The sequence below is a fragment of the Cebus imitator genome, unplaced genomic scaffold (genome assembly GCF_001604975.1).
Source record: "Cebus imitator isolate Cc_AM_T3 unplaced genomic scaffold, Cebus_imitator-1.0 Scaffold538, whole genome shotgun sequence".
Taxonomy (NCBI): domain Eukaryota; kingdom Metazoa; phylum Chordata; class Mammalia; order Primates; family Cebidae; genus Cebus; species Cebus imitator.
The window spans coordinates 1,080,260-1,100,461 of record NW_016107853.1 but is presented as its reverse complement, the minus strand read 5'-3'; the positions used below and the strand labels follow the sequence as shown (position 1 = coordinate 1,100,461).

General features: G+C 51.4%; 3 protein-coding genes across 6 annotated transcripts in view; 1 reads left to right on the top strand and 2 right to left on the bottom strand.

The window, feature by feature from the left end:
* The window catches only part of TOP3A (DNA topoisomerase III alpha), a 40,675-nt gene extending 38,788 nt beyond the window's left edge, over positions 1 to 1,887 (bottom strand). For all 3 annotated transcript variants that reach the window (XM_017514862.2, XM_017514861.2, XM_017514863.2), the window contains exon 1: positions 1,352 to 1,887. In XM_017514862.2, the coding sequence (XP_017370351.1) occupies positions 1,352 to 1,531 (180 nt within the window). In that variant the 5' untranslated portion in view covers positions 1,532 to 1,887. The remainder of the gene's footprint in view (positions 1 to 1,351) is intronic.
* Positions 1,887 to 13,953, top strand: SMCR8 (SMCR8-C9orf72 complex subunit). Its single transcript, XM_017514864.1, has 2 exons — positions 1,887 to 4,907; positions 8,722 to 13,953. The coding sequence occupies exons 1-2, from the start codon at positions 2,548 to 2,550 to the stop codon at positions 9,173 to 9,175; spliced, it is 2,814 nt and encodes a 937-aa protein (XP_017370353.1). The 5' UTR covers positions 1,887 to 2,547; the 3' UTR covers positions 9,176 to 13,953.
* The window catches only part of SHMT1 (serine hydroxymethyltransferase 1), a 41,351-nt gene continuing 34,921 nt past the window's right edge, over positions 13,773 to 20,202 (bottom strand). For both annotated transcript variants that reach the window (XM_017514867.2, XM_037733575.1), the window contains 4 exons: positions 19,463 to 19,585; positions 16,574 to 16,690; positions 15,215 to 15,325; positions 13,773 to 14,839 (listed from right to left, as the gene is read on the bottom strand). In XM_017514867.2, coding sequence (XP_017370356.1) covers positions 14,670 to 14,839; positions 15,215 to 15,325; positions 16,574 to 16,690; positions 19,463 to 19,585 — 521 coding nt within the window. In that variant the 3' untranslated portion in view covers positions 13,773 to 14,669. The remainder of the gene's footprint in view (positions 14,840 to 15,214; positions 15,326 to 16,573; positions 16,691 to 19,462; positions 19,586 to 20,202) is intronic.

Genomic DNA, 20,202 nt, shown 5'->3' with positions numbered 1-20,202 from the left:
AAAAAAGTGGAGGGGGGGTGCGGAGAGAAAGAATGAGTTCGGCAAGCCGGCTCCTGTTTGCTATCCCAGCACTTTGGGGGGCCAAGGTGGGTAGATCATGAGGTCAAGAGACGGAGACCATCCTGGCCAACATGATCAAACCTCATCTCTACTAAAAATACAAAAATTAGGTGGGCATGGCGGTGTGCACCTGTAGTCCCAGCTACTTAGTCAGGAGGCTGAGGCAGGAGAATTGCTTGAACCCAGGAGGCGGAGATTGCAGTGAGCCGAGATCACGCCACTGCACTTCAGCTTGGTGACAGAGCAAGACTCTCTCAAAAAAAAAAAAAAAAAAAAAAAAAAAAAAAAAAAAAAAAAAAAAAAAAAAAAAAAAAAAGAGAGATCGAGAATGAATTCAGCAGAGCCTTTAAGGATAAGAAGTTAGTTAGGTGTAGAAGGGACCATTTTTCAAGAGGCCCAGAGCCCTAGAAGTAGACAAACCTTGGGGCTGGTCAGCAGGACTTCTAGTGCCGGAAAGAGGAAAAGCTCTCAGACAGCATTCACACAACCCTGGCTTCACTCCCACTATCGTTGAACTGGAAACAAGTCTTAAGACCCTAGGAACTGTAAAGAAGAACAAGCACGGAACTTCCACCCACGCGCTTAGAAAAGTTCTCCAGAAAACCAGTTTGGGATCTAATTTTGTCATCTGAGATATTTTCCTGGACAGCTCTTTATGTCTCCGTGTCACCTCCTTCATGAAACTTTTTCGTATCCTCCTTTGTGTTTGTGCCTCCCATGTGGGCAGAACACATTCTTATCACTTATTCAGAATCAGTGCATTCGGGTAGGAACAGGGCTGACTTCATCTCTAATCCCCAAACCTTGGCGTGTTGCTGTCAGTATGCACTGCGAGGCTGGAAAGTCGCAAGGGCTGTAGGATGCCGCGGATGTGGCACAGGATGGGCAGGGCTCGAAAGCCAAGTTAAGGGAATCTGGACAGTAGTTCCCAACGGAATTTCTGAATCTCGAGGGAAGAATATTAAAATACAGACTTCCCCAGCCTCACCCAAAATCCGAAGGCCAACCAGTGCCCGCGGCGGTTCCGAGAATCGGGCAAGTTTGAGAACCTGCTGTGGGCAAAGAAAACAAAAGTTTTCCAAGCCAATGAGTGAAATACCCCAACTACGTTGTAAAATGCACTCCAGTCCCAGAGCAGACAGGAGGCCACTGCAATGGTCCAGACGAGGGGCGGTAAGGCCTGAGAAAACGGGAGATAATCGCCTTCATCTCGATTCCCGGCGCCCACCACGCTGTCCCGCTCCGTGGGCCTCCATTAAGGCACGCAGCTGACCGGAACGCGCTTTCTTACCCGCCTCATGCGACCGTTGGACAGCAGGTCGGCAATCCCCTTGGCCGCGTCGTTTTTCTCGGCCACACAGAGGACTTTCCGCACCCCTCGGAGGGCCACCTCCATGGCGGCGCGGGAAAAGGCACGGCCTCCGGGCTGTCTCAGACACCAGAGCGCGTAGCGAGCGACAGGAAAGATCATCCTTAGGCCTGGCGCCCGCAGCCGCTTCCCGGGTGCCGGTGCATCCCGGGGAAGCCAGAGGCGATGCCCACCTGGCACCCACAGGAAGGGAACTAGAGCCTCCTTTCGGTCACGTCCCACCAGCCTGCTGGCCTTTGGAGCTTCAGTCACTGAGCCTTTTCCGTGCCGCCGCCGCCGCCGCCGCCTCAGCACCGAACCCAGTATCTTGGCTGGAGCTTCCGCCCGCCTTCTCCAGCCACTTCCTCCAGGCGCGCGCCTCACAACGACCTGGAACTACAACTCCTAGACTGGCCCGCGCTCCTGGCCTCTAGTCCAAACACGTTTCCCCCTAGCACGCCCCCACGTCACTCCGCCCCGCTTTCCCCTACTTCCGGGCAGTTGGTTAATGAGACTCTTTCTTGGGAGGAGCCGCCGGACACGCCCATCTAAGGCCCTCTCTTTCTCACGACTTTTTTTTTTTCTCTTGCTCGGAAGTCTACGAGGACGCTTCCGGGTCACGCGGTGCCGAGGCCAGGAGTCATGTGATACCAAGATGGCGGCGCCGCAGTAGCTGGATCCGGGTTGTGGCGTCCTACGAGCCGCGACGGTTTCTGCCCTCCGGCAGTGGGGCACGGCAGCGCTTGGCTGACCCCTGCGGCGGCCCGTAGCCTCGCTTTAAGCCTGGTTCAAAGCCCGGGCTGTTGCTGTCGCGGTGGGTTCCAGGGAGTGCAGGTGACCTCGCTGCAGGTTTCTTCTGCTGGCCGCGCTCGCCGGAGGAAGAAGAGAAGGGCAGTTGGGTTTGCGGCCTTGACGTTCATGAGGCCTCCAAGAGCTCCGGAGGAGCTACAACTCTGAGGGGGTGGCTAGAATTCAAGTTCTCTGGTGTGTGAGAATCACCCTAGGACTCCGGGTTGGGCCAGTCGCAAAGAAGGCCGCAAGGGCTTCGCTTCGTTCTCCGGAGGCCCGCCTTCTGCGCGTCGATTAACACCGCATTTTTTCCCACTTCCTCTCAATGTTTTCTTCATATATCTGGAAATATGATCAGCGCCCCTGACGTAGTGGCCTTCACCAAAGAGGAAGAATATGAGGAAGAGCCTTACAATGAGCCGACCCTGCCAGAGGAGTACTCTGTGCCACTTTTCCCCTTCGCCAGCCAGGGTGCTAACCCCTGGTCAAAACTGTCCGGGGCCAAGTTCTCGAGGGACTTCATTCTTATTTCCGAGTTCTCTGAGCAGGTGGGACCCCAACCCTTACTGACCATCCCCAATGACACCAAAGTTTTTGGCACTTTTGATCTCAATTACTTCTCTCTGCGTATCATGTCTGTGGATTACCAGGCTTCCTTCGTGGGCCATCCTCCTGGATCTGCTTACCCCAAGCTGAACTTCGTGGAGGACTCCAAGGTGGTGCTGGGAGACTCCAAGGAGGGAGCCTTTGCATATGTGCACCACCTTACCCTATATGACCTGGAGGCCCGTGGCTTCGTGAGGCCCTTTTGCATGGCTTATATCTCTGCAGACCAGCATAAAATCATGCAGCAGTTCCAGGAACTTTCCGCCGAATTTTCCAGAGCTTCTGAGTGCTTGAAGACTGGGAACAGGAAGGCATTTGCTGGGGAACTTGAAAAAAAGCTGAAAGACTTGGATTACACCAGGACAGTGCTGCACACAGAGACGGAGATCCAGAAGAAAGCCAATGACAAAGGCTTTTACTCATCTCAGGCAATTGAGAAAGCCAATGAACTGGCTAGTGTGGAGAAGTCCATCATTGAACATCAGGACCTGCTGAAGCAGATCCGCTCATACCCTCATCGGAAGTTGAAGGGGTCTGATTTGTGTCCTAGAGAGATGGAGCACACCCAGGATCAGGCCAGCCAGGCATCCACTACCTCTAACCCTGATGAGTCTCCTGATACAGACCTTTACACCTGCAGACCAGCCTACACCCCAAAACTTATCAAAGCAAAGTCCACCAAGTGTTTTGACAAGAAGTTGAAGACCTTGGAGGAGCTCTGTGACACTGAATATTTCACCCAGACCCTGGCTCAGCTCAGCCACATTGAGCACATGTTCAGAGGAGACCTGTGTTACCTCCTGACCAGTCAGATTGATAGAGCACTTCTAAAACAACAGCACATAACAAACTTTCTCTTTGAAGACTTTGTGGAGGTTGATGACAGGATGGTGGAGAAACAAGAGAGACTATCCTCTAAGCCCAGTCAAGACAGGCCGGCTTCCAGGTCTCTAGAAGAATGCCCAATTCCTAAAGTGTTAATTAGTGTTGGTTCTTACAAGTCCAGTGTGGAGTCTGTGCTGATCAAGATGGAGCAGGAACTTGGAGATGAGGAATACAAGGAAGTGGAGGTGACAGAGTTGAGCAGTTTTGACCCCCAGGAAAACTTGGACTACCTGGATATGGATATGAAAGGGAGTATCAGCAGTGGTGAAAGCATTGAAGTCCTGGGCACAGAGAAATCCACCTCTGTGCTTTCTAAGTCTGACAGCCAGGCCAGCCTCACAGTACCATTGAGCCCCCAGGTGGTTCGGAGCAAAGCAGTCAGCCATAGGACCATCAGTGAGGACAGTATTGAAGTCCTCAGTACCTGCCCCTCTGAGGCCCTCATCCCTGATGACTTTAAGGCCAGCTACCCAAGTGCCATTAATGAAGAAGAATCATTTGCAGAAGACAATGAGGGAGCCATCCACTTCGAGGCAAGCATGAGCCCTCTGGAGCTGGGTGAGACAGAGGAGGGCAGTGTGGAAAACACTCCATCACAAATAGACTCCTCCTGCTGTATTGGGAAGGAGAGTGACGGTCAGCTGGTGCTGCCCTCCACTCCAGCCCATATTCACTCTGACGAGGATGGAGTGGTGAGCATCCCCCCACAGCGCCATAGGCAGAAGGACCAGGGGTTCCGTGTTGACTTTTCAGTGGAAAATGCCAACCTTTCTTCCCAAGACAATAGTTATGAAGGGTTTCCTGCTTATGAGCTGGACCCGGGCCATCTGCTGGCTAGCCGGGACATCAGTAAGACCAGCCTGGACAACTACTCAGACACCACCAGCTACGTGAGCAGTGTTGCCTCCACCAGCTCGGACAGGATCCCCTCTGCTTATCCTGCCAGCCTATCTTCCGATAGGCATAAAAAGAGGGCTGGCCAGAACGCCTTAAAATTCATCCGCCAGTACCCCTTTGCCCACCCAGCCATCTACTCCCTGCTCAGCGGGAGGACACTCGTGGTCCTGGGGGAAGATGAGGCCATAGTCAGGAAGCTGGTGACTGCACTGGCCATCTTTGTCCCCAGCTATGGCTGCTACGCTAAGCCGGTGAAACACTGGGCCTCCTCCCCTTTGCACATTATGGATTTTCAGAAGTGGAAGCTTATTGGTTTGCAGAGGTAACTGGTTCCAGGTGGTGGGGAAGGGCCTTGGCCAAATACAGATGGGGCATATTGGTGTGGTGGAGCCAAAATCAGGCGGCCTGGCTTCTAGATGGGGCCCAGTCCTTACCACTGTGTTACTTTTGGCAAATCATTCCCCTCTCTGGTTTCCATTTCCTTGTCTGTCCTGTGAAGGGGTTGGAGTTCCTAGGTGGTTGCCAATGCCTGTCTGTCCCCCGGCTGTGTCAGAATTATTAGGGAAAGTTTTTAAAATCATGGATTCCTGAGTCACACCCCTCGAAGTTCTGATTCGGTTGGTGTGAGTTAGGACGTGGAATTTATCTGTGGCCCTCGCCATCCAGACTGCAGGAGGCATCCATCTGTAAAAGCAAAAGGCCCATCAGAAGGGACAGATGACTCGGGGGGAAAGAATTAGGCTGCTCTCCCAGTAAGTGCTCCTACACCCTTCAGAGCATGTGCAGATGTTGGGCACTGGGAGCATCTGCCTCCAGTGTCCTGCACAGGTGTGAGGTGAGGTGGGCAAGGGTGGAGAGCCCTGTACCCTAGAGGGTCCACTGAGGGGCCAGAAGTGGAATGGGATGGGCTACAGCTTACCCAGAAAATTCCTGGGGGAGGTGAGCAGTAGATGCCACCTGCAGGTATCATAAGATGAAACTGTTGTGGGCCGTGGCAGTTAGTGGGAGCAGTGGGTGGTCTGGGTCAGGTCCTGGTGCTGCCACCACTCGCTGTGTACATTCGGACCAGCCATCTCCTCTTATTTATTCAGTCACCAAATTGTGTTGAACGCCTCTGAAGGGCTCGCGGGGCCCACCTGAGAGCCATTGGAAGGGTCCACATTTAGTCCATGTCCAAAGAGCACAGCCCAGTGCAGTGCTAGGCCCTGAGAAGCACTCGGAGGGCGGAACCGGCACCTACACAGGCAGGCAGACTGGGGCCCACCTGAGGCCTGGCTTTAAAAATCACAAGCAGGAGAGATGTCTTGGCTGGTTGTGACCTTCCTGTCCTCAGAGGTGTTGCGCTGCAGAGGCTCTGCACTCAGAGCACCACAGCCCAGAAGTGTCTCTCCTCACCCAGGCCCCTCCTCAGATGATGGACTAGCTCTCAGGACCCTCACTTCAGACCACCAGGCTTGCTGGCCCTTGATTTTTTTCACTCTGCCTGGAAATGCTTGTAGTCAGCTCAACTATCTGTGGGGAGAAGAGATGGCCTAACAGCCAAGCTGGTCCCCTGTCTTTTGTGGAGTTTTTTGTTTTGTGGGCTTTTTTTTTTTTTTTGAGACAGAGTCTTGCTCTGTTGCCCAGATTGGAGTGCAGTGATGCCATCTTGGCCCACTGCAGCCTCAGCCTCCTAGGCTCAGGTGATTTTTGTGCCTCAGCCTCTCCAGTAGCTGGCATCATAGGTATGTGCCACCATGGCAGGCTAATTTTTGTGTTTTTAGTAGAAACAGGGTTTCACCATGTTGGCCAGGCAGGTCTCAAATGATCCACCCACCTCAGCCTCCCAAAGTGCTGGGATTACAGGCGGGGGCCATCACACCTGGCCCCACCGTCATTTTAAGTGAACACCAGGCGTCATCATATTGCTTACTAAGCAGCAGTCACAAGCCCAGACTGAGAAGCAGAGCTTGCTTCTGGCAGAAGAAAATGCTAGCCTAGCATGTGTCAGAGGCCCTGGGTTGAGTCCTGGTTTGGCCACTTGCTAGCTAGGTGACCTTGAAAAAGCCACCGCCTCATCCAGTCCTCTGTGTCCTCATCAGTGAAGAGGTGTCCACCTGTGGCAGGTGTGGGAAGTGCAGTGTGAGGCTGCAGTTGGGGTGCTGTGCACCTGGCGGCTGGAAGCCTGGGGCTTTTGTTTTCCTGTGTCATCTGGCCTCCTGAGGAGGAGTTTTATGGAAACAGAAGTGGAGGAACAGTTAGAATAGCCAGCTTCTTCCAAAAGAAGTGTTGTCACCATTGGGGCAGGTATCAGAGCAGCATCAAGGGATGCTGGACCTGAGAGCAGGTGTCCCAGCAGAGATAGAGTGGCAAAAAGTGGGAGGTGAGGCCTGGGTGCCCTGTGGCGGCAGCACCTGTGGAGCTGGATATGCGGAGCTTGGGAGGTGTTTGACTCTGGACAGCCCCACTTTGGGGAAGTAAGAGTGAAGGCAATAGAGACAGCTGAGAAGGCCCCGGAACACAGACTGCACAGCATGGGTTGTGGAGAGCCGTCTCACTGCCATTGTGAGCTTTCTTAGATGTCAGCCACCTGTAGGCCCCAGTTCTTCCACGCCTGTGGGATGCATGCAGTCCATAGCCCAGTGCTGCCACTATGGTCCCATTTCTGTGACCTGGCTTTTGCCATGGTCTCCTATGCCCTCAGTCCCTAGAGCCCATGCTGCTTCTAAGGGCCCGCTCTGAAGCAACCCCACTAACCCCCCAGGTCTTCCCAACTACGGCCTCTCTCAGGGAGAACGAGACCACGTCTCCCTTCACTTTGCTGTACTTGTGCACATTTCTTTTCTTCCCAATCAGACTGAGCTCGTGAAGGACAGGAGTTCCAGGTCATTCTTCATTACAGGGTTAGCTCCCAGAGCAATGCTGGGATGTTATAGGTGCTCAGTAAATGACTGTTAAATACACAAGAAGATAAAACCCAGGAAGGAAAAAGTACTAGATTACCTTGGTCCCAAGTCACTGTCAGTCCTTTTTACATAATGCCTGTCTGACATAAGCCCCAAATATCCAGGCCCTAACAGGGCAGTCCCTGCTCCTCTGGGGAAGCTGCTCCAGGAGGGTATTTAAGGAACCGCTTCCCTCACTGAGTGAACACTGGCTTTTCCTGGCTCTGATGTGCCAGGCATTGAGGGCATGAGATGATGTAGTCCTGGGACTCTAGAATCCAGGAGCTTCTTTGTCCAGTGGGAGAAGCCAGTGAACAAACAGCAGTCACCCCACTGGTCAGTGCTAGGCTGAAAGTAGTGATGGTGATGACAGTGCCCACCGAGGGCTAGCACTGTCGTAAACACAACTCATTTTGTCACCACAGCGACTCTGTGAGGGATGTGACAGTAGTAACTGGCTCGTACAGTGACTCATGCCTGAAATCCCAAATCTTTGGGAGGCCAAGGCAGGAGGATCACTTGAGCCCACAAGTTCAAGACCAGCCTGAGCAACACAGCAAGCTTCCGTCTCTACAAAAAATTATCTGGGTGTGGTGGCATACGCCTATAGTCCCAACTACTTGGGAGGCCAAGGTGGGAGAATTGGTTGAGCCCAGGAGGTGGAGGCTGCAGTGAGTCATGATCATGCCACTGCACTCCAGCCTGGGCAACAGAGCAAGACTCTATCTCTAAACAAACAAACAAACAAAATAAATAAATAAATAAATAAATAAAAATAGTAGGAACTGTTATCTCCATCTCATAGGTGAGGTTCAGAATGGTTAAGGAACTTGGCCAAGGTCACAGCAGAAAATCAGAGATCAGGGAAGGCTGAATATGGTTTAAATTGAGCTAAGTACAAGAGGGAGAGGGTATTTCAGGCAGAACAAAGAGGTTTGTAATTTTGAGGGTCCACTGAAAGCTTGCCATGGCTCCAAAAGAGAGTCCATTCAGCATGAATTGGACCACAAAGGGCCTTGTGGGTCACTTTGATCCTGAGAGTGGTGAGGAGTCCTTTGAAGACCATGATGATCAGATTTGCCTTCCAGGAAGAGCTGGTGCGTGCTGGCTGGGTGGGTGCTGGCCTGGGGACAGGACGCCTCACCTCCCAAGCTTCTGCCTCCACTTTCCCGGCCCTTGCCTTTCCTCCTGACCTTGGCCTGTATGTTTCAGAGTGGCCTCACCTGCCGGTGCCGGTACCCTCCACGCCCTGAGCCGCTACAGCCGCTACACGAGCATCCTGGACCTTGACAACAAAACCCTGCGCTGCCCCCTCTACAGAGGAACCCTGGTGCCCCGCCTGGCAGACCACCGCACACAGATCAAACGAGGCAGCACCTACTACCTGCATGTCCAGAGCATGCTCACCCAGCTCTGCTCCAAGGCTTTCCTCTACACCTTCTGCCACCACCTGCACTTGCCTACCCATGACAAGGAGACAGAGGAGCTGGTAGCCAGCCGCCAGGCGAGCTTCCTAAAGCTGACCCTGGGTCTGGTGAATGAGGATGTCAGGGTGGTCCAGTACCTGGCTGAGCTGCTGAAGCTGCACTACATGCAGGAATCTCCAGGGACCAGCCACCCCATGCTCAGGTTTGACTATGTCCCCAGCTTTTTGTATAAAATCTGAGGTCGGTCCCAGCCACTGTGACCAACACCTGTGACTCAGGGTGTGGGGAGGGAAGGGGTTGGCATGACCAAACAGTTACCTGAGCTGGACTGTTCAGGTTGCTGGTGTCTGGCAGCATGGTTCCCACATGGTTCCTGGTAGCTTTCAAGTTGGACGTGGGCAGAAGTGGAGCCTGGCCCCCTCTAAAGGCGTCTGGAGGGACGGTGACAGCTACATTCAGCTTTTTGGTGAAGAGTGGCCCCTGGATGTGGAGGTGGCCTTGGTTTTCTGAGGACTGGCAGCCAGAGCAGAAGGGAAGCCACCAGTCCCTTGGTGGGGCAGGGTGAGGGCAGGAAGGCCAAAGCCTGATGGGAGGAGCACACGGGCCGTATTCAGCATTACTGGACACTTGAGTGGCAAAATGAGCGAGGGTGGCAGCCGGCTACCTGTCGTAGTTTGGTGGAAAACAGGAGGGCAGAACACCCATTGCCACCTTCAGACCCAGGCACAGCCCTTTATTTGGCCTCCTGGAGCTCACTTTCCCAGGGTAGGCCCTGGACCAGCCAGTGGGAGGAAGAAAGGCTGCCACTGTCTGGGTCATGGGAAACATGCAACCTTCTGGGCCTCAGGGCCACAGAGCATGAGCAGTACCCTGTCCCCTGTCCTTGCCACCTTACCAGGGAGAGAAATGCCTATGAGCGGGCCTTGGGACTCACTCCCCATGCTTATTTGCCAGGAATGAGCAGAGCGTTGAGTAGTCCCAGTGTGAAGCGGCCTAGCAGCTCCTGCCGGCCAGAGCACATGAGCACTGAGTATTCTCATCGGGAAGGGCTGCAGACCCGAGTGAACATGGCAGAGGCCATACTCCAGCTCCCACCCATACAAACCTTTGCAACCACTTCACTACCTCTCACTGGGTCTCGTGGGCATGGGACAGCACGGTTCTGTTCAGCTGGTGCAGGTGGTTGGCCTGGCCAATGAGAACTCAGATGGCATGGATTTCCTGGATAAGCTCCCACGTGGTGCTCTTCAGGTTCTGCCTCTGGGAGACTGTGTGCACCTCAGTCACCACAGCTCACGGCCGTCCCCAGTTGAGCCCTCCTTCTGAAGACAATTGAGACTAGAAAGGAGACACCCCCTGGTTCCTCCAGCACCTGTTTCACTGATAGTGATCCCGTCCTCCCTGAGCCTCCTTAGGCAATGGTCACTGGTTTGTAGACAGAGGTTTCTTGCAGCCTTGAAAATTTTATTTCCTAAGTGGGGATAGTTCTGGGTATTACTGCTTCTTTAATTTGTTCCACAAAAATTGTGCTGAAATGGACCTGAATCAGCCCTGGGTGTGCATCTGTAGGACACCCTCAAGGTCATCACAGAGCCAGCCAGCTTCTCTTCTCATTAAGGAGGCAGAGACCCCTGGTGGAAGCCGAGAGTGACTAAAGAAGGCTTGCATCACGTCACTCCAGTGGTTCCCCCCAGTCCAAGTCTTCGATGTAAGGGGATGGCCCGTTGGCTCCAGCCACTGGCTTCTGTTCAGGGTCCTTGCTCCCATCAGAGGTGTGTGATTTTGTTCTTGGGGCTGCCATGGAGAACCTTTTGTGGCAGACGGCGCTGCCTACATCTCATCAGTTCTCTGAACCTGTGCCCATTGTGCATGTTCACAGACAGGAGAGTTGCCAGTGATGCCTTGGCAGGCTTTAAATGTGAAACATCTGTTACTAGCACTAGAGGCAGGCTGCGCAGGGAGCCTGCTTCTCATTGTGGACTCCCTTATCTGTCATGGCTCCCTCCCGTCCTGTTCTAGATGCTGATTTGTTTTCTCACAGGCTGGCTAACTGCTGTCTACTTATGCCTCCAAGGCCATAACTGTGCAACATTTTTTCTGAGCAGGAAGGTCAGTAAATTATCATTGGCACCACCACTGTGGCATTCCTGTCACACCATCACAGAAATTCACAGCTCATACTCTTCTCACCTAGGATACTTGGGAAAGGCTGATGAGTTTGGGGCAGATCCTGAATTGCAGCCACACTTGGACTTCTAGAAGCTGAAGCTTTGCACTCTAGTGGTCCTAAGTGAAGTCCACTTGGTGTATTTGCTGGCACACACCCTCAAGGGCAGCTCCGAAAGTCCCGAGACGTAAGGCAAGAGGCTGCTGGGGCGTAAACAGAACAGACTGTCTCAGGGACAGCCATAGAAGCAGCAAGCAGGGCGATCTCCCTCAAAGTGGTTCTTCATTAAGTAAAGATGGCTACATGACTAGTGTGTGAGCTCCCTGATTTATATTTGAGTTAAAAACTAACTTTTCAATGTGGCAATTTCAAAGGATTACTTGATGCTAAGTATGTTTCCTTTCAAAGGGATCTTGAAGTGGTCCTAGAACTGAGTCATAGCTTGGGCAGAGGCAGTTAGTTAACACTGGGAAGCCCTGCCACTCCCTGTGCCCGCTCCATTCCAGGGAACTGAAACCTACCCTGAGTCTCACATCTCTAAACCTCAGTGGTGAGACCTATACAGTGGGACTAATCTCATCAACAATTTCATTTGAAGCTGGGCACAGTGGCTTACGCCTGTAATCTCAGCACTTTGGGATGCTAAGGCGGGTGGATCACCTGAGGTCAGGAATTCAAGACCAGCCTGACCAACATGGTGGAACTCCGCCTCTACTAAAAATACAAAAAGAGTTAGCCACGCCTGGTGGTATGTGCCTGTAATCCCAGTTACTTGGGAGGCTGAGGACAGAGAATCGCTCGAACCTGGGAGGCAGAGGTTGCAGTGAGGTGAGATCACACCACTGCACTCCAGCCTGGGCAACGAGCAAAAACTACATCTCAAAAAAAAATTTTTTTTCATTTGAGGTATTCTCCAGTAGAAGGTTAATAAGTTTTTAATGAAACCATAAAAAATAACACTTTCCAGAAAATAGATGACATCAGTGTCCCTGCTACTTCCTCAGTCCTCTCTATTGCTTTGAGGGCCCAGGTACTGAAACTGGTTGTCTGAGTTGTGCCAGCTTTTCCTCCAGTCCATTATCCCACTCCCCATTTCTGAAGCAGTCTAGGTTAAGAAACTAGCCAGGCAGGTAGCTGTGGACTGGTGATCTTCAGAAGCCCCACTTTAGAGATCAGGCCACAGCTTTTTATGTCGCACAGAACACATCAGCCTGAGCTGTGGCCTCACGCCTGTTTCCCCAGGAACGTCACTCCTTTGGGATTTTAGAAATTGTGGCTTTTCCATATATCGTTTACTCCAACAGTTGAAGTCACACACATTGCTCCCCAATGTGGAAATGAAAGGATCTTACCTTTCATTCCCCATCTGGCCTTTACCTTCTTTGCTTCAGTGGTTGAAAACAGTTGCTATATTTGAAGTATAGTAGATTTCAACCTCACACAAATGACAAGTCTATTTCACAATCCTAGGAAGGCCCACTGATTTCATCTCACGTGCCCGGGTGGCTGCAGTTGGAGGCTGAGAGCAGCCCTCTGCTCACTGAATGTCTTGCGTATGCTGACTGCTGCCTGCAGTGCCGAACATGCCCCGTGGCCCAGACCCGGTGCTGCACGTTGAGTCTGGTGCTGCTGTCCCGTCGTTGTCTGCACAGCCAGTAGCACTGCCTCAGCCAGGGGGTTTATCAGAAGGTGTGCAAGGTCTTTGGAGGAGCTAAGCCCCTATGGTGGGTAGTCTCCTTTACCTTCCCACCTCCCGGTAAAGCGCAGAAGACAGTGCCTGGGTTTGTGCTTTGAAGCAAACCAGCCACCTTTCTGGTTTTGCCCCAATATTGTGATGGAACATAATAAAACTGGAGATACGGTTTTAACTCTGCAAAAAGGAAAAAGTAAGTTTCTACTTCTGGCTGGAAAGCAAAACAAAACCAATCTCAGCTGACAGGGCTGGGCAAACTTAAGTTTTTCTGAGCCCATTTTCCTTCGAGCCCTGACCTAGTCTGGCCTTATGTAATCAAGGTTTGGTTAAAGCTGTGAAAAGGAGGCAGGAGGGGATGGGAGTGTGGGGATAGCGATAAGCACTCTGCAGCTGATTAATCTGTTGGTAGGGGCCCAGCTTCTTGGGAGTGCTTATTCCACCCTGCCCTGGAGTGGAGGCTGCATACAGCCCTGGAGGTAGCTTGTCTCCAGCTGCAGAGGGGTCAGGCCCCTAAACTGAAGACCACTTTGGCAGCAGAAATGTAGGGACTGGTGTTTCACCCACAACTCACAGATTCTGCAGCAGCTGCTCCACCTACAACAAAGCAAACGCCAACAGGCTAGACCCCAGAGTGCAGGGGCTGCCACCTACAAGGTGGGACCACAGGGTGCCTCACCCATATTGTCTGTCAGTAAATAGCTGGAGTCACAGATTGGATTGAGATAAATGCCACCTTCAAGGTTGCAGTGAAAAGCATAGTCCTATGTGATGAATTCATGTGTTATTTTTTAAAAAGCTATTTTATTACTGCATGTTCCTGTCTGTCTTGTGAATGTGAGTCCCCACCACCACGTGAGCAGCAGTCGTTGCAGTGGCTGGTGCAGGAGTGCGACTGACACGTGTGTGATAGCATCTCGTAGGTGTTGCACAAGAGTTAACCAGAGTCAATGCCAAACACATAGTATGAGAAGTGTACTTTTTAAGAAATTAATTTATTTGAGTTCAAATATTTTTGAAATATAAAAATTGGTTGTATTTTTTAAAGCTATAATTCTTGTAGACATTCTGTGGTTAAAAATTTGATTGTGCTTATTAAAAATGGTCATCTATGTTTTGCACTTCAGCTATGTGAAAATAAAGTTTCTTTGGGAAGGTGACATTTGGCTTCCTGATTATGGGAGGGAGTTGGTAGCAGGAAAGCCTGGTTGATTCTCACACCAGGATGGAGGGAGGAGAAGACCATTTCTACACCATTTTTTTTTTAATCCACTAGAGAACAATCTACAGCATATTTTTTAGCTACTGACAGCAAAACCTTCCCACCATACAGGGTGCACCTTGTGTATACTTGGCTAACGTAGACTTCTGATTTACAGTACATAGCAGAAGCTTCAGAGGCTAATTCAGTTCTCCTTTGGCATGCCACTGGATAACAAGATAGTAAGAGTGGCAGTGTTTCCAAGCAGCGGACATGGGCATTTCTTCTCTGCTGCAGTAAGGAAGAGTAGAGCCCAGGGAGAGTAAAATGCTAGATTCTTTCTAATAGCTTTGCCCTACACCATGATCTAAATGATTACGGCCTAGAGGCTACACAGTATTTTAGTTTTATAGATTATATCCAGCTGTGAGAAGGCCAGGTTCAAATTTAAATCCTTTAATTACCTGTCCCAGAATTACTAACAATGAGACTTAAACAAATTTTGATTTGTGAAGAAAACTTGAAAAAAGTCCAAAAGAAACCCCCTCAAAGGGCACAAGTAGTCAAGTCAATGGGTCCCTGCGGAGCAGCTCATCCATCTCTCAAGGAGGCGGGGGGTCCTCCAGCAGACAGCTTCCTCTGTGGCGCAGGCAGGTTCAGAGTGGGCCAGTGGCTTTAGAAGTCGGGCACGCCAGGCAGAGGGAAGAGAGAAGCAAAGCTCTCGACCTCCTCCCGGAGAGCCTGCACGGCCCTCTTGTATTTATCCCCTGCCAGTCTCTCCTTGAACTCCTTCAGGGTAGCTCTGACGCCAATGTCGCTCTGGATCTGCAGGGTTAGCTCTATCCCTGTGCCACAAGACACAAGTGAGTCACCTCAGGGTCACCCCACACTACACACCAGAGTGGGGCACAATGGCTGCGGGCCGAGGCACAGCTGTCAGAATGTCCCCCAGCTGGGGAGTGCGGCAAGGCACGAGGTCTCAATGTTCACCTCAGAAGTTACTCTTGGATGCACCCACCCTTGGACAGATATCGTGGGCAGCCCAAATTTATAAACCTCTCAGACAAGGTGATTTACCTAAGTGGTTTTTGCTGTCTCCCGCCCCAGCACTCAGCCTTGGTGCAGAATTGTCTTTGGGTGGCAGGGTCTCAGCTACTCATCACAGTCAGAAACTAAATACACACAATAAGATGTGGGAACTTTCATATTTTTATTCTTACCTCTGTGAATAAAGTGGGCTACTTTTTGGAAGTCTTTTTCCAAAAGTCCACGGGACGTCAGTGCTGGGGTCCCCAGTCGCAGTCCACTGGGCCGTAGAGCGCTTCTGTCACCTACAAGATAAACGGGGCTCTGTCCCTAAGCCACACTCACCACTGTGACAATGGTGCATTTTAAAGGGACAAGTGGGCAAAAGAGAACTGGCCTGAGGATACTGGTTGTCTCTAGCAAGGACACTACAACTGATTCAGAAACTAAAGGTAGAACCCAAGGCACAAGTGGGTACAACCACATTTTGGCTACTCTTATTTATTTGTACACAAAGTAGTCTGATGTGTCTCTTGCTCCTAAACATGAGATTAACATCTGTCTGGGTCTGAAATGTGTCATCAATATTTTGTTAACAACCCACAGAGAAATGCAGCCTCTGGATTCCAGAGGCCCTCACCTCCCTCATCTAATTAATGTACCATCTCCAAAGGCTTCACATCAGTCTTTTTGCTCCCTGGAAGGATCAGGGCCAAGCCCAAAGGCACAGCCAAGAGACAGCCAAGGTATGGTCCCCACCCCTACTCCAGTTGTTTTTTTTAGACTGAGTCTCATTCTGTTGCCCAGGCTGGAGTACAGTGGTGCAATCTCTACTCACTGCAACCTCTGCCTCCTGTCTTCACATTAATTCTCCTGCCTCAGCCTCCTGAGTAGCTGGGATTATGGGTGTACACCACCTTGCTCAGTTAATTTTTGTATTTTTTTTTCTTTTTTTGAGACAGAGTTTTGCTCTGTCACCAGTCTGGAGTGCAGTGGCGCAATCTCAGCTCATTGCAACCTCTGCCTCCTGGGTTCAAGTGATTCTCCTGTCCCAGCCTCGAGTAGCTGGGACTAAAGGCACGCACCACCATACCCAGCTAATTTTTGTATTTTTAGTAGAGATGGTACAATTCAAGATGAGATTTTAAAATAAAAATAAATTTAAAAATAGTAGAGACAGGGCTTCACCATTTTGCCAAGATGGTCTTGATCTCTTTACCTCATGATTCGCCCACCTCATGATCTGCCCGCCTCAGCCTCCCAAAGTGTTGGGATTACAGGTATAAGCCACCGCAGCCTGACAATTTTTGTATTTTTAGTAGAGAGGGTTTCACCATTTTGGCCAGACTGGTCTCAAACTCCTGACCTCAAGTGATCGCCTGCCTTGGCCTCCCAAAGCGCTGGGATTACAGGCGTGAGCACTTTGCCCAGCCCCCGCTGCAGTTTTTATCGGAGGTCTGTCCCCAGTGCCAATATCTTCATCAGCTACAACTTTGGCCAGAAGAAATGCGGATGGGTGTGGAATGAAGGGGAAGGCCAAGGATGATTCTCACCTGGGCAGGTGTTCTTGTTGCAGGCAATAGAACAGGCTTCTAGTACCTTCTCAGCCCTTCCACCATCTGTGCCTTTGGAACGGAGATCCACGAGGATCAAATGGTTGTCAGAACCGCCTGGAAACAAAGTTGGACACATAGAAATGCAGGCTAAGTCTATGCCGTGAAGGAATCTCTCTGAGAAATGGAGGTGAGGGTGAAGGAGGCCAAAGCAGATGAGGTCAGGAAGGTGCGCACACTCGCCACATGCCCTGGGATTCTAATCACCCACGAGAGATGCCCAGGCCTGAAAGTGAAAGGAAGCCCAAAGCACTTTTGAAAGGCGTAACTGATCACACAGAAGAGGGACTGACACTCCCCTGGAGAAGAGACAGCTTCCTGAGGCTGCTCCTGGCTTGTTTTCTCCGACAAGTTGCTTGGGCAATTCCCTAACATTGAAGGCTCCCCGAAGGCAACATGAGTATTAGGCAGTGGTTCAATTTACTGTGTTGGCGGGGTAAGGCGCATGCTCATAGAGCACATTAGGTGCCAGACACTGTACTAGCCTGCGGTGGGTTTTACCAGGATCCTGTGAGGCTAATGATACTATCAAAATGGTAAGGTGACAACAGCAAGGCTAACAGTTTTCTGGACCTGCCCCAAGGTTACACAGGAGGATTCTACCACTTTGAACCTTCATTAAGTTGGGGTATTGCCTTGGGTGCTGACGGTGCTCGGGCCTCTGCCTCTGAGCTGTATGCAGGATGCCTTTGAAGATGAGGGTGAGCTAGGGCTCCAGCTTGGCTCTGCAGCCCCACAGCTGTGCCCACCCACTTGCAGTGTGGCTTTAGGCAAGCAGCTCAACATTGTGGAACGTCAGATCTCAGATGCTCATTTGTAACAAAAAGACCAATCATTCACAGGGCTGTCATGAGGTTTAAGTCAGATACTGAATAGTGTTTCTCACTTTGTCAGGCACAAAGGGGCATTCACAAGCATTATCTGCTTCAGCCGTGTACATCAGGTCCTCAGAGGGCAGAATGACAATGACAAAGTCACCAGGGAGAGGGCAGGCCCATGCCATGAGATGCCCGTGGTGTCAGGGACTATGGCCTAAACCCTCACAACTCCAAGGTTGGCTCCCAGACCAGCATCACCCGAGATCTGGTCAGAATGTGCATCACACCAGCAGCCCCAGGGGTGGTATGCACACCCAAATTTGAGAAACAGGGACATGGCCAGGTGGGGTGGCTCACACCTGTAAGCCCAGAACTTTGGGAGGCCGAGGCGGGCAAATCACAAAGTCAGGTGTTCGAGACCTGCCTGATCAACATGGTGAAACCCCATCTCTACTAAAAATACAAAAATTAGCCAGGCGTGGTGGCACCTGCCTGTAATCCCAGCTACTCGGGAGGCTGACTCAGGAGAATTGCTTGAACCCTGGAGGCAGAGGTTGCAGTGAGCCAAGATGGTGCCACTGCACTCCAGCCTGGGCAACAGAGTGAGACTCTGTCTCAAAAAACAAAAGAGAAACAGGGACCCACAGTGGTTCCTGTTTTGGGTACCAGGAACTGGTTTTGTGAGACAGCTTTCTACAGATGGCATAGGGGGATGGTTTTAGGATGAAACTTCCACCTCAGATCATCAGGCATTAGATTCTTATAAGGATGCAGGTATAATCAGAGGGGGAAAAAAGGATAGTTTCTCAAAAGAGGCCCAACCTAGCTCCCTCACATGTGCAGTTCACAACAGGGTTCAACTCCTACGAGAATTGAATGCTGCCACTGATCTGCCAGGAGACGAAGCTCTGGCGGCAATGATCTCTCCGCCAGCTCACTTCCCGCTGTGCGGCTGGGTTCCTAACAGGCCACAAACCAGTACTAGTCCGTGGCCTGGAGGTTGGGGACTCCTGAGCAAAAGCACCTGAAGGTCACAATCCACACTAGGACTTCTTGGGCTTTATTATTTGAAGACATGGAGGATGATAGGAGAACAGAAGTGAGGTAAAACATAAAAGCGGGTGTGGCCAGCACTACTGAGGAGACGGCACCAGCCCAGCCTTCCCGGCTGCTGCTGAGGACACGGCGCTGGCCCGGTCTTCCCAGGACTGTGGCACACACAGGGTTGGGTGGGAGCCCCACTCCTTAGACCAGAGGGCCTGTAATCCCCATAAAGGGCAAAAGGCATAGTGCAGGGAGTAGGCGCTTGGGTAAACACACAGCAGGACCCATATTCCTGGACCACACCACTGTTAGCACAATCGGCAGCCTCGTGGGCCCAGGAATAAAGTTGCCCTTCCTCAGGAGGATCGAGTATACTGCCTGCCAAAAAAAGGCCTTCTCCCCGTGAAAGCCTGCAGAGACTGTGAGGTGGATGGCACCCCAGTGTCGGGCCCTGACCTGGGAAGTCCATCTCATTCACAGTCCATTGGCTCCAGAATGTATAGATCCAAGCAAACATGGCTATATATAGCAAGCCAACTCCCCAGGAACATGTGGCAAACCAGGAGGCCCCACTCCCAGTGGGGAGAGCTGCACCCCCACGTAGTGAGCACAGTGCAAAGCATCACCACAGACCAGAGTCCTGGCTCTGCCACCTACCAGGTGTGTGACCACTTCAGCCCAGCCTCTCTCAGGTGAGCCTCAGGTAGTCCTGCAAAGCTGTTCTGAGGACATGCAGTCCTCATGCTGGTGACCAATGGCAGCCACTATTCCCATCATCTGTGGCTCACCCAAAGGGGCAGCTGGCTGGCCTGAGGCAGGGGGAGGCTTTCCAGCTGGAGGTGAGACTGACCTCCTCCCAAAGTGGTCCCCAGTCATTGCAGCTCCAGCAGCAGTGCCTGGGTCACATCCTAGGAGGACAAACTGAGGAGTAAGCCTTAATGCAACCACAAGAACAGCGTGTCTGTACCTGTGACTATTTTGTAGCCTAGCTCCGTCAGTGCCTCAGACAGAGCCCTGCAGTTGGCCACCACCTGGTGCTGATAAACTTTAAATTCCAGAGTCATAGCTTGCTTCAGGGCCACAGCAACCCCTGGACAGGAAGAGACAATGGGTCAGGAGGTTAGGATAGAATCATAGACAGACGATGAATCCAACAACATTCCTGTTTACCCTCAAGCCTCCTTGCTTTTCAATGGCCTGCCTCGCTTTGGGGTTAGATTACATTTTCCTCCAAAATGACATATTTAAACAATTTTTTAAACCTATTATTTATTTTATTTTGTTTTGTTGAGATGGAGTTTCACTCTTGTTCCCCAAGCTGGCATGATCTCGCCTCACTGCAACCTCCACCTCCCAGGTTCAAGTGATTCTTCTGCCTCAGCCTCCCAAATGGCTGGGACTACAGGCACGTGCCACCACAGCCAGCTAATTTTTTTGGTATTTTTAGTAGAGACAGGGTTTCACTGTGTTGTCAAGTGATCTGCCAGCCTCAGCCTCCCAAAGTGCTGGGATGACAGGCATGAGCCACCATGCCCAGCCAAAAATTTTTTTATTTTTATATTTTTGAGACAGGGTCTCACTCAGATTGCCCAGGCTGGAGTGCAGTGGCATGGTCACAGTTCACTGCAACCTTGACTTCCTGGGCTCAGACGATCCTCCCATCTCAGTCTCTGGAGTAGCTAGGACTACAGGTATGTTCTACTACAC